The sequence below is a fragment of the Dasypus novemcinctus genome, chromosome 1 (assembly GCF_030445035.2).
Source record: "Dasypus novemcinctus isolate mDasNov1 chromosome 1, mDasNov1.1.hap2, whole genome shotgun sequence".
NCBI lineage: Eukaryota > Metazoa > Chordata > Mammalia > Cingulata > Dasypodidae > Dasypus > Dasypus novemcinctus.
Window position 1 is genome coordinate 182231595 of NC_080673.1, and position 14673 is coordinate 182246267.

The window sequence follows — 14673 nt, forward strand, 5'->3', positions numbered from 1 at the left end:
ATTTAAATCACAGACTGCAGTTAATCAGTACGATTGTGAAAAATATGCTTTCCTCAATTGTGACAAATGTACCACACCAAAGCAACATGTCAGTAACAGGGTGGTATATGGGAAGCTTATCTTTTAGGCATGATTTTGCTGTAAACCCACAACTTCCCTAATTTAAGAGAAGCTGCTTTTTAAAAATGTCCCTTTCTTTCTGGTTAACAAGCGCGGAGACCACAAGGGAAAATACGGTGCTTGGGAGCAACTTGACAGTCAGCCCGCGGTTATATCCACACACACGGCCGGGCAGGGCTCCAAGGCTAAAAGGCACTAATTGCTTTTGTAGGAGGAGGTGGAAACGCAGTCCCTCGGTGTCCTTTCGTCCCGAAGGTCTGCATTATCGTATCTGTTACTCTGTTGACTGTTCCTCTTTCACACAGCCAGGTTGGGTTTTCTTGTGGTTATGGCTGGGATGGTGACAGAGAAAAGAGGGACTTTGGAAGTACGTGTGTGTGTCCGTGCGTGTGCACAGGTGTGTGTAGGGGAAAGCAGCAGCACTCTGGAAAGGGTTAACTTGTAGTTGGGCCGTCTCTGCTCAGGGCTCTAACACCGGCCCAGGAAGGGGAGGGGTGGGGGCCTGGAAGGGGGACGCGGTCTTGGCTGGCCGGTCGCTGCCTCTCCCTGGACTGGAGTGCAGATGCTTGCCCAGCTGGACTGAGGGCTTTGAGCGAAGTCGCCTTTAGGAATGGCTGAAAAAGCCCACACCTGGCTATCACTCCCCCCACCCCCACCCCCGCTCCTCCACCGGCAGGTTTCATTTGGGAGTCTCTGGTCATTAGAGGAATGAGCCTGAGCGGAAAGTGAGCAATCCACCAGCTCTCCAGCACTCGGTGGGAAGCAGCAGGCAAGGATGGACATGGTTGATAACCTTGCGAATGGGAGCAACATCAGTTCTCCCTGTGAACTCGGGCTCGAAAATGAGACGCTTTTCTGCTTGGATCAGCCCCATTCCTCCAAAGGTAGGTGTCAGAGACTTTTAATTCAGAAAACTATTAAGTCGAGGGAGAAATCAGCCAAGACTGGCTGACAGTATATAACAAAGTCATCGCAAGACAAGGCTGGGCAAAGTCATTTGTTCGGACATTTGGATAAGAGATCAAAAAGCAGAATAGAGTCAAATATTCTCATGGTTCACCGTGGGAGAACTGGGAGTGAATGTACAGGACCTTGAGGGACAAAAGCAGTGGGGTGAGGGTGAGAGGCTAACGTGTAGCAGGAAGGGATTACCAGTGTCAAAGCTTGAAGTTACAAGCATTACAGAAAAGGTGCTGCCACAATCTAGCAGTCGCCTTTTCTTGTGGGAAACCCAGCGTGAAGAAGTGATTAAAGCAAAATAATGCTTAGCAGCTGGGAAAGAAAGCGCTCGCTCTTCACTTGAGAAGCTTTGTTCTTCAGAAAAAGTGGCTTCCTGAGCGATCCTCTAACAAACCAACCTTTCTGAAGCACCTGAATCACTCTGTGCTTTCCGGAGTTTGTTTCTGCAAAAGGTTGTCAGTACAGGAATGGTTGGGTTCAATGATGTACACCCCCTGCAAAGGAATCACAGCAAGAAGAAGCGGCAGGAAATGCCCATTCACATGGGGAGCTAAGGTTTTAGCATTCTGCTCTCATCACCTCCCTGTCTCCGCCTCGTGCCCGTTTTCCCTTTGCAGAGTGGCAGCCGGCGGTGCAGATTCTCTTGTATTCCCTGATATTCCTGCTCAGCGTGCTGGGAAACACGCTTGTCATCACGGTGCTGATTCGGAACAAGAGGATGAGAACCGTCACCAACATCTTCCTGCTGTCCCTGGCTGTCAGCGACCTCATGCTCTGCCTCTTCTGCATGCCTTTTAACCTCATTCCCAACCTGCTCAAGGATTTCATCTTCGGGAGTGCTGTTTGCAAGACCACCACCTACTTCATGGGTAAGTTAGCGCAGGTCCCTGTGTGTGGAGCTTGCCCCAGACCTTCCCAACCCCGGCTACCCCGCAGGAGCCCTCCCTGGTGCCAGAAAGCAAAACACCTGGCTGTGCAGGATGACGTGAAGGGACACAGGTGCTGGCTTTAAGAGAGCTCAGTCTTCAAATGTCCCCACACGCTTTATAAGGCCGGTTTATGAGCGTGAAGTAAGTGGATATGAAAACACGTAAGTGGTTTGTTTTGCTTGCTTCTGTTCAAAGTGAAGAAGGACTCAAAAGTGACGTCAAGCTGCTCTGTCCCTTTCTGGAACCCACTGATTGTATCCTGATTCTCCCCAACCTGTTATGCCTTTTGGGGTGGGCAGAGGTGGTGAAGAATAAGGGTGGTTGATGTTGCTGCTCTGGTTTTCCTAGGGAACAGGGGCTATTGAAAAGCAGTTTTGTCAGAGCCCTGGAGTTTCTTTCTCAGGATTCACTTCCCAGATTCTTCCCCTGAGGTCCTCTGCCCCTAGACGAGGAGGTGAATTTGCAATATGTTGTGGTCTCTAAGCTGACCCTGATTGGCTGATATGTGGCTCCCAGCTGGTACCCATCAGAATGATGGTAATCGTAAAAATTGTTAGAAGCTAATAATTTTTGACCGTTTTTTGTACGCCAGATATTGCATGGGGTGCTATTACCTACGGGATCGTATCTTATCCCCAGGCATCCTATGAAGTCAATGTAGTTAATTTTCCCCATATCAGAGAGGAGGGATCAGAGGCACAGAGAGGTTAATAATAAGTTCAAGGGTGCAAGTGGTAAGCAACAGAGCTGTTTGAGCCACCACAGTGCTGGGTCCACAGCCTCACAGCCCTTTGCTATGGCTCTCCAGAGGCTGAACAAGAACCTGTTACTTGGTCCCCTCTCTCTGCTAAATTGCCATATCCCTTGTCCCAATCCAAGATCTGGTTGGGATGGGGGTGGGAAATGAGGGGAGAGTTGCTTTTTGTTCTGACCGGAGCTGAGCAAATATGTAGAGCTGAGTTGGGCTAGGGCAGTCTTCAATGCCTGGAAAGTTTAAAAGCCTTCATTTTTCCTAACTGAAGGAATGGGATCCAACATTCACAAAATGGTGATGAATTACTGAGCCACAGGTCATGGACAAATAACCAAGATTGTGTCCATCCATGCCCATGTCCTCTGAAAATAAACATTTGTTACAAAGGATCGTTGCTAAATCACAAAGCAAAGATAATACCTAGCATTTCATCATACTTTATGATTTCTAGGCCCTTCCACATATATCTTATGGTAATATTACTTAATAACCTTAACCACAGTATGTCAAGGGAGATTTAACACGGGTGCTTGCCTGCTGGTGGGTTACAGTAAGCCCACGACAGATTTAACGCTATGAGGAGTTTGGGGGGGTGAGCTCTACTCTAAATCTCATCAACTCCTTAAAGTTCAGTGAAACACAGTGAATCCTGCCCTGGGACACTTAGTTTTATTTAATCATTTTGGGTCATAGACTCCTTTAAGAGTCTAAGGAAAGCTATGGCTATTCTCCCCAGAAAAAAAGGACAGTTTTGTACAAAGATCCAGAGAAATAGCCATAAACCCAATGAGAATCTAAGGACTCCAGGTTAAGAATCTCTGCTCTCAAACTTGGATTCATTCTAAGGTTTAAGAAATCGTGGTGGGAGATAATCAGAATTAACAGAATTCCTAGCTGAGAGTTATAGGGAATTTTCAGAAGAGAAGGCATTATAATAAGTATATACACACAATACAAGCATTAGGGAAAACGAAACTGTTTTGACTGTGCCTCCGCACCTTTGGCCATGGGGTTTATCTGCTTGTTCCTCACTAGAGCAGTGAGGTATCCTTCCCTACAAAACACACACCCACAGAATGAGCAGGCCCCCTCCCCCATACAGAAGAAGCTTTATTTGCAATAGGGAACATTTTCTCCCCCACCTTTTTTTTACTATGTTTTTTTTTTTAACTACATTTTGAAATTTAGAATTTTTCCCTCTTCAAGGCAGTCTGTGCTAGAAATTTTCAGGAAGCATCTAAATGTCTCCAACTCAGATTCCAGTGACCATTCAGGGTTACAGAGTCCTTGAAAATCTCGGGTTTATAAGGTCAGCTCAGCTGTGCAGACCATGTTCAACTTAAGAGCTTTTCTTCGAGTTTCTCAAAACACTTTTCTATGGGGTAGGAACATATTTCATCCCCTTGGTTATTAATTCATGAGCACTTTCTGCCTGAGAAGGACTTGGGTTCTCATCAAAGCTCAATAAATGTTACCTAAAAACTGGCAAGAAGATGTGTCTGCAAACACATTTCTTTGACTGCTTTAAATCCTTTTTGGAACAAAGCTCAGAATAAATCATTTGTGTGTTGTTGTTGGGTTTGGTTTTTAAAAAAAATATACCTACATTGTATTTCTTTACCCCCTGAGAACTCTCCTTTGATATCAAACCTGCGCAGATCAATTATGTTTAAGCTGGCGTGCAAATAAACTTTGGATTTCAGAGCCGCCATCGCTGATGTCCTTGTTCCTTTTCCCAGGCACCTCCGTGAGCGTATCCACCTTCAATCTGGTGGCCATCTCTCTGGAGAGATATGGTGCGATTTGCAAACCCTTGCAGTCCCGCGTCTGGCAGACGAAATCCCATGCTTTGAAGGTGATTGCTGCTACCTGGTGTCTCTCCTTCACCATCATGATGCCTTACCCCATTTATAGCATCTTGGTGCCTTTTACCAAAAATAACAACCAGACAGCGAATATGTGCCGCTTTCTACTGCCCAACGATGTCATGCAGCAGTCCTGGTAAGGTTGCCTAGTGTTTGTTTTTTTCCAAATACAATTTGATATAATGTTGCAGTTTTATGAAAAACTGGAATCTGTTGCCCAGCGTGGCTGGAGGATCAATTTCCTGGAAACTTTTTGCAGAAGGGTCTAACCTCTTTCTGGGATAATAGTGATAGCAAATACTTAAGAGGACTGCGTTCTAAAGGCTGTACATATATTGACTCATTTAATCCTTTCAAACCCTACAGGGCAACTCCTCTTTTAGGTGTATCCCTAAAAGAATTGAAAACAGGGACTCAAACAGACACTGGTACACCAGTGTTCATAGCAGCCTTATTCACCACAGCAGTCCGAGGGTCTGTCAACAGATGAATGGACAAACCAAATGTGGTGTACACATGCAATGGGGTATTATTCAGCCATAAAAAGGAATGAAGTTCTGATGCATGTGACAACATGGACAAACCTTGAAGGAATCATGTTGAGCGAAGTAAGCCAGACACAAAAGGACAAATATTGTGTGATTTCACTTACATGAAATACCTAGAAGAAGCAAATTTATAGAAACAGAAAGCAGGTTACAAGGGGGACAGGAATTAGTTGCTTAATGGGTGATGAAAAGTTTTGGTAATGGGTATTGTGAATATAATTAATGTAATTAATATTTAGACATGTACACAAATGAGAAATTTTGTGTTGCATGTATGTTCCCATAATTTTTTAAAAAACAACAATAGGGCAGATAGTGCTATTATCCTCATTTTCCAGAAGAGTAAACTGAGACAGAAGGTTTAAGCTGCCCAAGGCCACACACCTAATGAGTGGCAGGCTCTGTGTGCTTTCCCACTGTGCTGTATGGCACTGAATGGTCTAATGGGGTTTGGGCTAGATGTCTTGGAGAACTGTCCTCGTATCTGCAGAACGGAGATTAGTCCCAAATTCCATTTCTTTCTTAGAGCTGCAGCAATGGCACTCGTGGGGAGCCCTTGATCAGAAATGGAAAGGCAAGATTCTAATATCCATTCCTCTTCTCACTACCTGGATGGCCTTTGGCAATTCGCATAACCTCTTTGAGCTTCAGGTTTTTATCTGTAAAAGGAGATAATGATCTACACAATTTAATTTACTTCATTAGGCTCAATGAGAGCACATGTATGACAGGCCATTAAATATCTTTTTTAAAAGGCTATACAAACACAGGGTATTTGTCGAGTCCAAGACATTCAGAAACATCTCAAAACTCAGCTAATCTTCACTTTGCTGTTTTTTACTTCAACCAAGTAACACACACACACACAAAAGAATTATGTTGCAAATGAGAGGGACACTTCCAAGACTTGAGAAGGAATCTTATCAAAACATGTCCAATTGAAATGAGAAATGGCCCAGCCACCATGAGCCTCTGACAATTTTATGGCCTAATCGTGTAACTTTACACATGCCAGACTGCTAAAGTGATTTAGGGGCCAGACTCATAAAGGAAGAGCCTGTGGTTCCTCAGGAATCAGCCGTGTTTAGAGAAAGCAGAGCTCTGCCCTGCCAGGCACTAGAGCCAGTATGCCACAGCGCCAGCGTCACAGGATCATGGGAAATGGAGGCCCATGGGAATTTTTTAGCTGTTCATGCCTGGTCAGAAACAGCAAGAATGCCATATTTTGCAAAATCAAGGAAATTTTCCATCATCCCTACCTAAGCATTTTATTACCTTGTTCTTGAACGTTGACAAACTTCATACTGTGATGCTTAAGAGCATGGGTTTCAGAATCACACTGCTTGGGTTTAAATCTCACCTCTGACCCTTGCTAACTGTATGACTTTGGACAAGTTACTTAATGTCTTAAAGTCTCAGTTTTCTTATCTGTAAAATGGGTCTTATGAGAACAGTACCTACTGCAAAGGCTACTATGGGAATTAAATGAAGACTATACGTAAAATGGTCAGCCTAGTGTGTGGCACATAAAACAATGTAAGCTCCTTGATGAATATAAGCTCCCATTATGTTTAATAGCTAGATGTGTTCCAGGCACAGAACTGTATCTACCAAACTTTTCCCATTTAGCTAGTCCTTCTTTAGAGACATAATCTGGAAACAGTTTCCAATGATTGACTCTCCAGACGTGGAATTTCCGAGGATATTAAATCCTAATAAATACTGATTTGCTCAGACCAGTTAAAACAATGATGAACCCTATTCATTCCCTCCCATTTGAGTCTGAAAGATGGGAGCTGCTGGTTATTGGGTTTCTTTTGACTTTATTAGGCACACGTTCCTGTTACTCATCCTCTTTCTTATTCCTGGAATTGTGATGACGGTGGCATATGGGCTAATCTCCTTGGAACTCTACCAAGGAATAAAATTTGATGCTAGCCAGAAGAAATCTGCTAGAGGTAACTATGTTTTAGCTGTATGTTCATGCCAAAAGATCACAAAACCTTGTTTTCTATACCTTAAATAGATGTGCCCACAGAGTGTATAGAGAGATTTTCAAAAGTACCCTTACAAGATTCTACGTCATAAAGCACAGCCATGAGACCCCAGCATCTCTATTTCCTCATCTGTAAAATGGAGAAATAATTTCTCTCCAAAGTGTGCTGAGTAGAATAAAATGGGATATAATACACACATAACCTAATTATAAGCGGAGGGCCCATATGTCTCCAGCTTTCTGTAATGCTGCATTCAAATGAGCACCGTGCAGCAATGAGAACCAATTGTCATTCGTCTTTACTTGTGTCTCTCCAGAGACAGAAGAAGAGGTGGACTTGTGACCTTCAGCTTTTCATTATCTTTCATGTGCTCATGTAGTTGCCACAAAGTCCCTCTCCTTCCCTGTTCATTACAAGTCACTGTTCATGAAACCTTACCCGACATCTTTGCCGGCGTAATCGTTTCCCTTCACGCTCCATCCCTTCACTCAGCTCTTTACTGTGGAGATAACTTTGTCTCTTTAGCTTCCTGAGTTTCCATTTATTTTTTGCTCATTTTCTAAGTCTTCACAATGAAAATATTCTGAAGGCTCACCAAGCAATCAGGAGCCTTCCCCTCGGAGGAGCTGGAGAAGGGAAGGACAAGGGCGCGAATTACCATTTGTTAGTCGTCGTGATCCTTGTAGTCCACACGGATAAAAACGCTCTTTCTAGTTTTAAGTGGCTTTTCATTTGAAGGAAAGGATAAGCATAGACCAATACTTAGCCACTCAGGGGTAGGCCAAGGCTGTCCGCCCCGTTCTCCAGCTCAGGGTTGGTCTAGGCCCCGTGATGGGGGTGGAGGGAGAGGTGTTCCATGCCCTCCCTCTGGCCCGGCCCATCCTGGTCAGTCAGTGATGTCACTTGCCCACCCAGAAAGGAGACCGAGCACCGGCAGCAGCGGCAGATACGAGGACAGCGACGGGTGTTACCTGCAGAAGTCCAGGCCCCCGAGGAAGCTGGAGCTGCAGCAGCTCTCCACCAAAAGCAGGGCCAGCCGCATCCGGAGCAGCAGCTCCACGGCCAACCTGGTGGCCAAGAAGCGGGTGATCCGCATGCTCATCGTCATCGTGGTCCTCTTCTTTCTCTGCTGGATGCCCATCTTCAGCGCCAACGCCTGGCGGGCCTACGACACCGTCTCGGCTGAGCGTCGCCTCTCAGGGGCCCCCATCTCCTTCATCCTCCTGCTCTCCTACACGTCCTCCTGTGTCAACCCCATCATCTACTGCTTCATGAACAAACGGTTCCGCCTCGGCTTCATGGCCACCTTCCCCTGCTGCCCCAACCCTGGTCCCCCAGGGCCCAGGGGAGAAGTGGGAGAGGAGGAGGAAGGCAGGACCACACGGGCCTCTCTGTCCAGGTACTCCTACAGCCATATGAATGCCTCTGCCCCGCCTCCGTGAGCTTCCCTTGGCCTCCACTGCAGAAGGAAGGAAGGGGCTTGGGAGGGAAGAGGAGAAGGAGGAAAAGGAGAAGAAGGCAGTAGGGGGAGGAGGAGTGAGGAAGCAAAGGAGAAGGAAGGCTCCATTTCCAATGGGAACTTTTCATTTTCCTCTTTCTGTTTTTCATCTGGGGTCTGGGAAGGGGAGCACTTTTAGTTTGGGGCCATGATCTGGTTTGTGGACCGTTCGAGGCAGAAAATTTTCAGTAACACTCACCATCAGAATAACCTGACCAGGCCGGTCACAGGAAACCGTGCCGCAAATGTAATTGCCAACCACATGTTCAAAATGGAGGTGTGGACCCTGCTGAGCTTTAGAAGGTTCTGGAACACTTAAGGGGCATGCTCATGTCCTGGAGAGATGCGCTTCTATGCTCTGCTTCTGCTAACGCAGGGCTGTGGTGTCTGCTTTGCCTTTATGTAGTCCATCACTTTCATGTACACACTGCAGCCACCCACCTCGTTGGGCGCACACAGAACATGACTTCTGGCTATTTTCTGTAATAAGAGAACAGCCTGACTTTTTCATCTTGTGGTCAGTTATCGACATAGTGACATAAGTTTATGCCATCATCAGAATAATACAAGAAACATTGTAAGATGGAATTTGGAACTTATGTTTCTAAAAAGAAAAGAGTGTATGAGGCAAAAGCTGGATGGAATACCATCTTACTATAGGGAGTGTGACATGCCAGAAGGTACAAAGGAATATTTTTTTCTACTTTAATAATATATGTTGCTTAATTCCTCCTTTACATAGTGGCATTTAATTTCTCATACCAACTGGCACTTCTTTTCCAGAAAGACCATCAGGTACAAAGGAGAGTTGCAAGTTGTGTACACCTGGCCAAGGGTGCAAAAATATATAAAAACTAGTACTCTTGACTCAGCTTTGAACGTCAAAGCTGTCAATGCCTTTGAATATAATATATGTATTTGCTATTGATTGTATTAACTCTGTGTATATGTGCAAATCAAACATATAAAAATGTTCTGTTCATATAAGATACTTTGGTGGTTTTTTTTGAAAGGAACAGTTTATGGATGTAGGAATTCAGCAAATGTTATTTTATATTCCTTAACTGTTGGACTTTCATATGAACTTTTTCTTTAATTACTGTTAATCTCTTTTCTTTAATTTGGAAATCACAATTTAAAATAAGATATATACATTTCTAGAAGTGCATCTCTGGAATAGTATGTGCCTGTCCATTTCCTTCTTAATTTTCTTAAAGAGCAACATTGACCTGTCAGTTTAAATAAATTAACACAGACGTTTTTGACAAAAACAAGTTTACAGGTATGAAGTAGGAATGTGGGCAGCCAATGTGGGAAGTGGAAGAAGGAAGGGAGAGAAGAAGAAAGGAAGGGGAGGGAGGGAGGGCAGCTTAGCTTTCATGTACCAACCATGTGGAAAGAGAGATTTTCTTCCTGTTTCCATGTAGCCGTACCATCCATTGGTCCATGCTGAGCATTCTCTGTGGCACAAGGGCCAGTGACTTCAATGCTGAAAAAAAAATTATGTGGAGGGAGAGGCAAGGGAGCAGCAAGAACAGATCATGAAAAGGAGAAGGGATGTTTATCCTTTAGCAAGATGTTGTTATCGCCATTTTGGTTTTTAGGAGGGAAAGTGGTTAGTCGTGTGCCGAGAAGAAATTATTAAGGGCAGAGGGCATGACTGATGTTTTCAAGCTAGATGTTAGACCTTCTGTTCTGCAGAAGTCCAACCGTAAGATCTGTAACCAGCCATCCCAGTTAAAGATTTCAAGAAGAAAATTCCACCGACTAAAATACTCACTGCTAAAATGGTAACAATAAAAGGTGTAAGAAATAAAAATATCAAATATTTGAGTAAATCCTACAAAATGTACACTTTTCTTGCCAAAAGATTAAGACTTCCTCTCTGACAGTATTAGCATATAAATGAAGACAAGTTAGGCTCTACATTATTGAGAACCTCTGAAAGTACCAAAGATAGGTAAACCTTAAAATAGGGCAGCCAGATTTAGCAAATGAAATACAGGTACCCAGTTAAATTCTAATCTCAAATAGTGAAAAAATTTTTAGTATGAGTATGTCTCTCACACTATTCAGGATACATTTAAACTAAGAAAAAAATCATTCACTGTTTATCCGAAGTTAAAATTTAATTGGACAGCCTATATTTTATCTGGCATCCCGACATTAAAAGTTCTAAGATGTAGGTAAAATGCCTTTGGAATCATAAAATTCATATAATGGATTTTTTTTTTAATAAAAAGGGAAAGAAAAAGCTATAAGCTATATATACCTTCAGAATCTGTGCCTGACCTTTGGGAATCTGAATTTGTGCTTTTTTCAAAAAATGTTTTTAACATAAAACTATTCTAGCAATTTGTTGAGTCAACTGCCTTTATTTCATGCTAAAATGGTTTACTAATTGTAATTAGAAATCAAGTGGCCAGTAGAGTTAAGAAAAGACAATATGAGTTTCTGGTACTTTCTGGTATCTTCTGATAGCTTCCACTCATCACCTGAGTATTAAATTAGAACTTGAGCACTGGAATGGAGATTTATGTCTTTGATCTTAAATTAATCCACATGTCTCAATGGCTCCTTGTGTCCTAGTTACCACAGTAATCTCTGTTCCTAATCTTATAATGTGTTTGAGCAGTATAGGTTTATTTGGTTCAGTTACACGTGTTCATGTAAGTGTAACAGTGTCCTTGCCATTCAAAATGTATTCTTCATGAGGCAAATAACAATGGCTGTTGATCCTCCATAGTATTTCCTTCCACTGTTTTGCCCTGTGTTCTGCACAACATGGGAGTTCAATAAATATTGTGACTGCCTTCTGCTGTGCCTTTTATGCATCTGGGGGCTCTCGTTCTGACCCCAGGAGTGATTCTCTAAAAGGTCAGGTTGTTCTTGGGAGAGAAGGATGGTGTCAGAATTTCTAGGAGGCTTTTTCCAACTCCACACCCAAGATTCTGATGGATGAACATTCCCTGCCATTCTCCTTTCCCTTTCTCCCTCCTCTGGGAGGCAGGATCCAGGACATGGGGGTACCAGAGATGTTACTAATGGGAAGGTGTTCCTGTGACCAATGTTAAGACCGATGAAAAGGGTTGAGACCCACTGGTCTATGGTATCCCTTGACTTAGCTCCTCCCTGGCTCCATTCCCTGTAAGGAGAACAGTAAAAACCCATCACAACATTTCTAATTCATGCTAAAGTTCCCTCATTAGGGCTGATAAATATTAACAAAGCCCACTTGGGGAAGCGGATGTGGCTCAACGGATAGAGCATCCATCTACCATATGGAGGGTCCAGAGTTCAATCCCCAGGGCCTCCTGACCCGTGCGGTGAGCTGGCCCACATGCAGTGCTGCCACGTGCAAGGAGTGCTGTGCCACGCAGGGATGTCCCCCGCATAGGGATGTCCCCCGCATAGGGATGCCCCACACGCAAGGAGTGTGCCCTGCAAGGAGAGCCACCCCACATGAAAAAAGTGCGGCCGGCCCAGGAATGGCGCGGCACACACAGAGAGCTGACACAGCAAGATGATGCAACAACAAAAAAGAGATGCAGTTTCCCAGTACTGCCAGATAATGCAAGCGGACACAGAGAGCAAACAGGAGGGAAGGGGAGAGAAATAAATAAATAAAAATCTTAAAAAAAAAAGCCCACTTGGACCCCTTAGCTGCTCCCTCCCCACCATTTGCTCTCCCTCCTGACCCTGCAAATTCCCTGCTTCCCAGAGCTTCTGGGAGCTTTCCTGGGACACTCCCCCTCTATCTGCAGACTCCCGTTGCTGGCACTTAGCTCTAATGTGGTGCTTCCCTCCCTTCATCTCTCTGTGCCTCTGCTCTCAGATCTCTCTGGCTTCCTGGTCCATCCTCAGCTGGAACACAGATGCCAGGTTTCCGAAACCACCTCCCACAGCTAAGGGCCAGCTGCACAATTCCACACCCCAATTCCATGCCCCATCCCAGCTTTTGGAAGCCCAGACTGGGTGGAATTTCAAGTCCTTCTTGTCCAGAAGGAGAGATCAGAAAAGTATAAATTATTCAGCTCCTAGCACTGTTCATAGCACATAATAGATGTTCAATAAATAAGGGACGGCTGAATGAATTTGGATGGAGTTGTTCTCTAACGCCAGTCCTGTCCTGGCTGCTATGGGAAGGGCTCACCATCCCCCGAGAGGCATGCTGTCCAGTGGGCAATCACACTTGATAAAGGTCAAGTTGACTGGGCGGCCACATTCTGTTTCCCATCGGCCACGCTCTAGGTGATGTCCAGCATATCTTGCCTTCAACTTTGCTGACAGTAAACATTTCCTCTGTGGGTAAAGAAGCTATACTTGGACTGGAAGCTCAGAAATCTGTGGACAAATCCCAAGGATTCTTGGCAAGCCGCACCCTCTCTTTGAGTGTCAGTTTCCTTGTTGCTCCATTTCTGATACTGTGTTGGAATTTGCCATGTCCTTTGATTATTCCACATCCTCGCTTAATTTCATTGGTTTCCCATTCACTTTGCAATCAAAGATCCCTGACCCCCAAGCACTGCTGAGGAAGTCTGACCTCAGGGCATTTCTGAGACTAGGCTCAGAGGCTGAGGAAGAAAAGGGCCCAGAAGGGAATCTGCCAGCTCCTGCCCCTTCTAGCTCACAGCTGCACGGAGCCACCTGTGGGAGGCCAAGCCACAGCTCATGAGCCCCTTTCCAATGGAAATGTAGTCTAATAATCCACTCCAAAACCAGATCTCACTAGGATTGAGAGGAAAGCCACATTATAAGAGGCTTACTATGTGCTCCATGCAAGTCACTGGTTAAAGCAGATGACAATGAAGGAAGGACTGAATGTTTGTGGCATACAGTTGTTTATTTAATTTTCAAAACAACATGTATGAGGCATTATTTTCTGTATATTGTAGGTGAGAAAACCGAAGCTCAGATGAGGCAGTGATGTGTTCAAGGTCAGACAACTAGTAAATGATAAAGGCAGGCTAAGAGACCGGTCCAAGGCCACTGGGCTGCTATTAGGATTAGGTGACATTTATTAATCCAATTAATCAATAGCTGGCTATTTAGCTTCCTATTACACTTACCAGTCCCTATTCTGTGTGGTGCAACTACCTTAAGGAAGGAAAATTCCTGTCTTTGCCCCTTCTCCACAATGGAGGTCCCCGGCCTGAGCTTCCTAAATGAGTAGGATTTAAAAACCCTCACTGGATTTTTGTGCTCATGTCCCTGAGGCTTTTATTCCTCTGTTTATTTTTAGAGGGAAGATAATATACTTTGCCATCTCAGAGGGAAGCCAAAAGATAATATCAGAAAAGGAGCTTTCACTTCTTTGGCAAATTATCAACATTATTACAGTAGACATATTTTCTCAGAATCATCTGAAAGGAAACATATACAGGCCCACTTTTCCACCAGCCTGCAGTGTGAAACTCTCTGGTTGTCCCCTTCATCTGTTACTTTTTTGTCAAAACTCCCTTCCCCCGGGCAACTTGCAGAAAATCATGATTCGTTGGGCATCCCTGGGGTGCCTGGGTGTCCTCACAACCTCAAGCTCATCATATCCCAGATGGAGTTATAACCCAAACCACTCCTCCTCTTGATTCTCTCTGCCTGCTACTGGTACCCCCATTCTCCCAGACTCTCAGACCCAAAATCTGGTTCCCTTCTGAAAGGTAGTATCAGGAAGTGGTCAAGAACATGGACTTTGGATGCAGAAAGTCTTGAATTTATACCCCAGGCCCACCACTTAACTAGCTGCATAATGAGTAAATCATTCAACCCCGAGCCTGTTTCCTCACCTGTGATACTCATCTCATATGGTCTTTATGAGAATTTAGTGAATATTTATGCGGCAATGTGATGCTCAGTCTTACCCGTCAGCTCAGTACCCAGTTACTTAGTTAAACACTGATCCAGTGATTCTGTGAAGGTATTCTGTAGATGTGCTTAACATTTACAATCAGTTCACTTAAGGAAAAGAGATTACCCTCAATAATGTGAGTGAGCCTATCAGTCAG

The 14673-nt window shown here is 44.4% G+C and overlaps 1 protein-coding gene across 1 annotated transcript; it reads left to right on the forward strand.

Moving 5' to 3' along the window:
- The first annotated feature begins 393 nt into the window (after window positions 1-393).
- On the forward strand, window positions 394-11485 carry CCKAR (cholecystokinin A receptor). Its single transcript, XM_058298887.2, has 5 exons — window positions 394-1004; window positions 1698-1949; window positions 4503-4764; window positions 7007-7134; window positions 8089-11485. The coding sequence occupies exons 1-5, from the start codon at window positions 896-898 to the stop codon at window positions 8613-8615; spliced, it is 1278 nt and encodes a 425-aa protein (XP_058154870.1). The 5' UTR covers window positions 394-895; the 3' UTR covers window positions 8616-11485.
- The last annotated feature ends 3188 nt before the right edge of the window (window positions 11486-14673 follow it).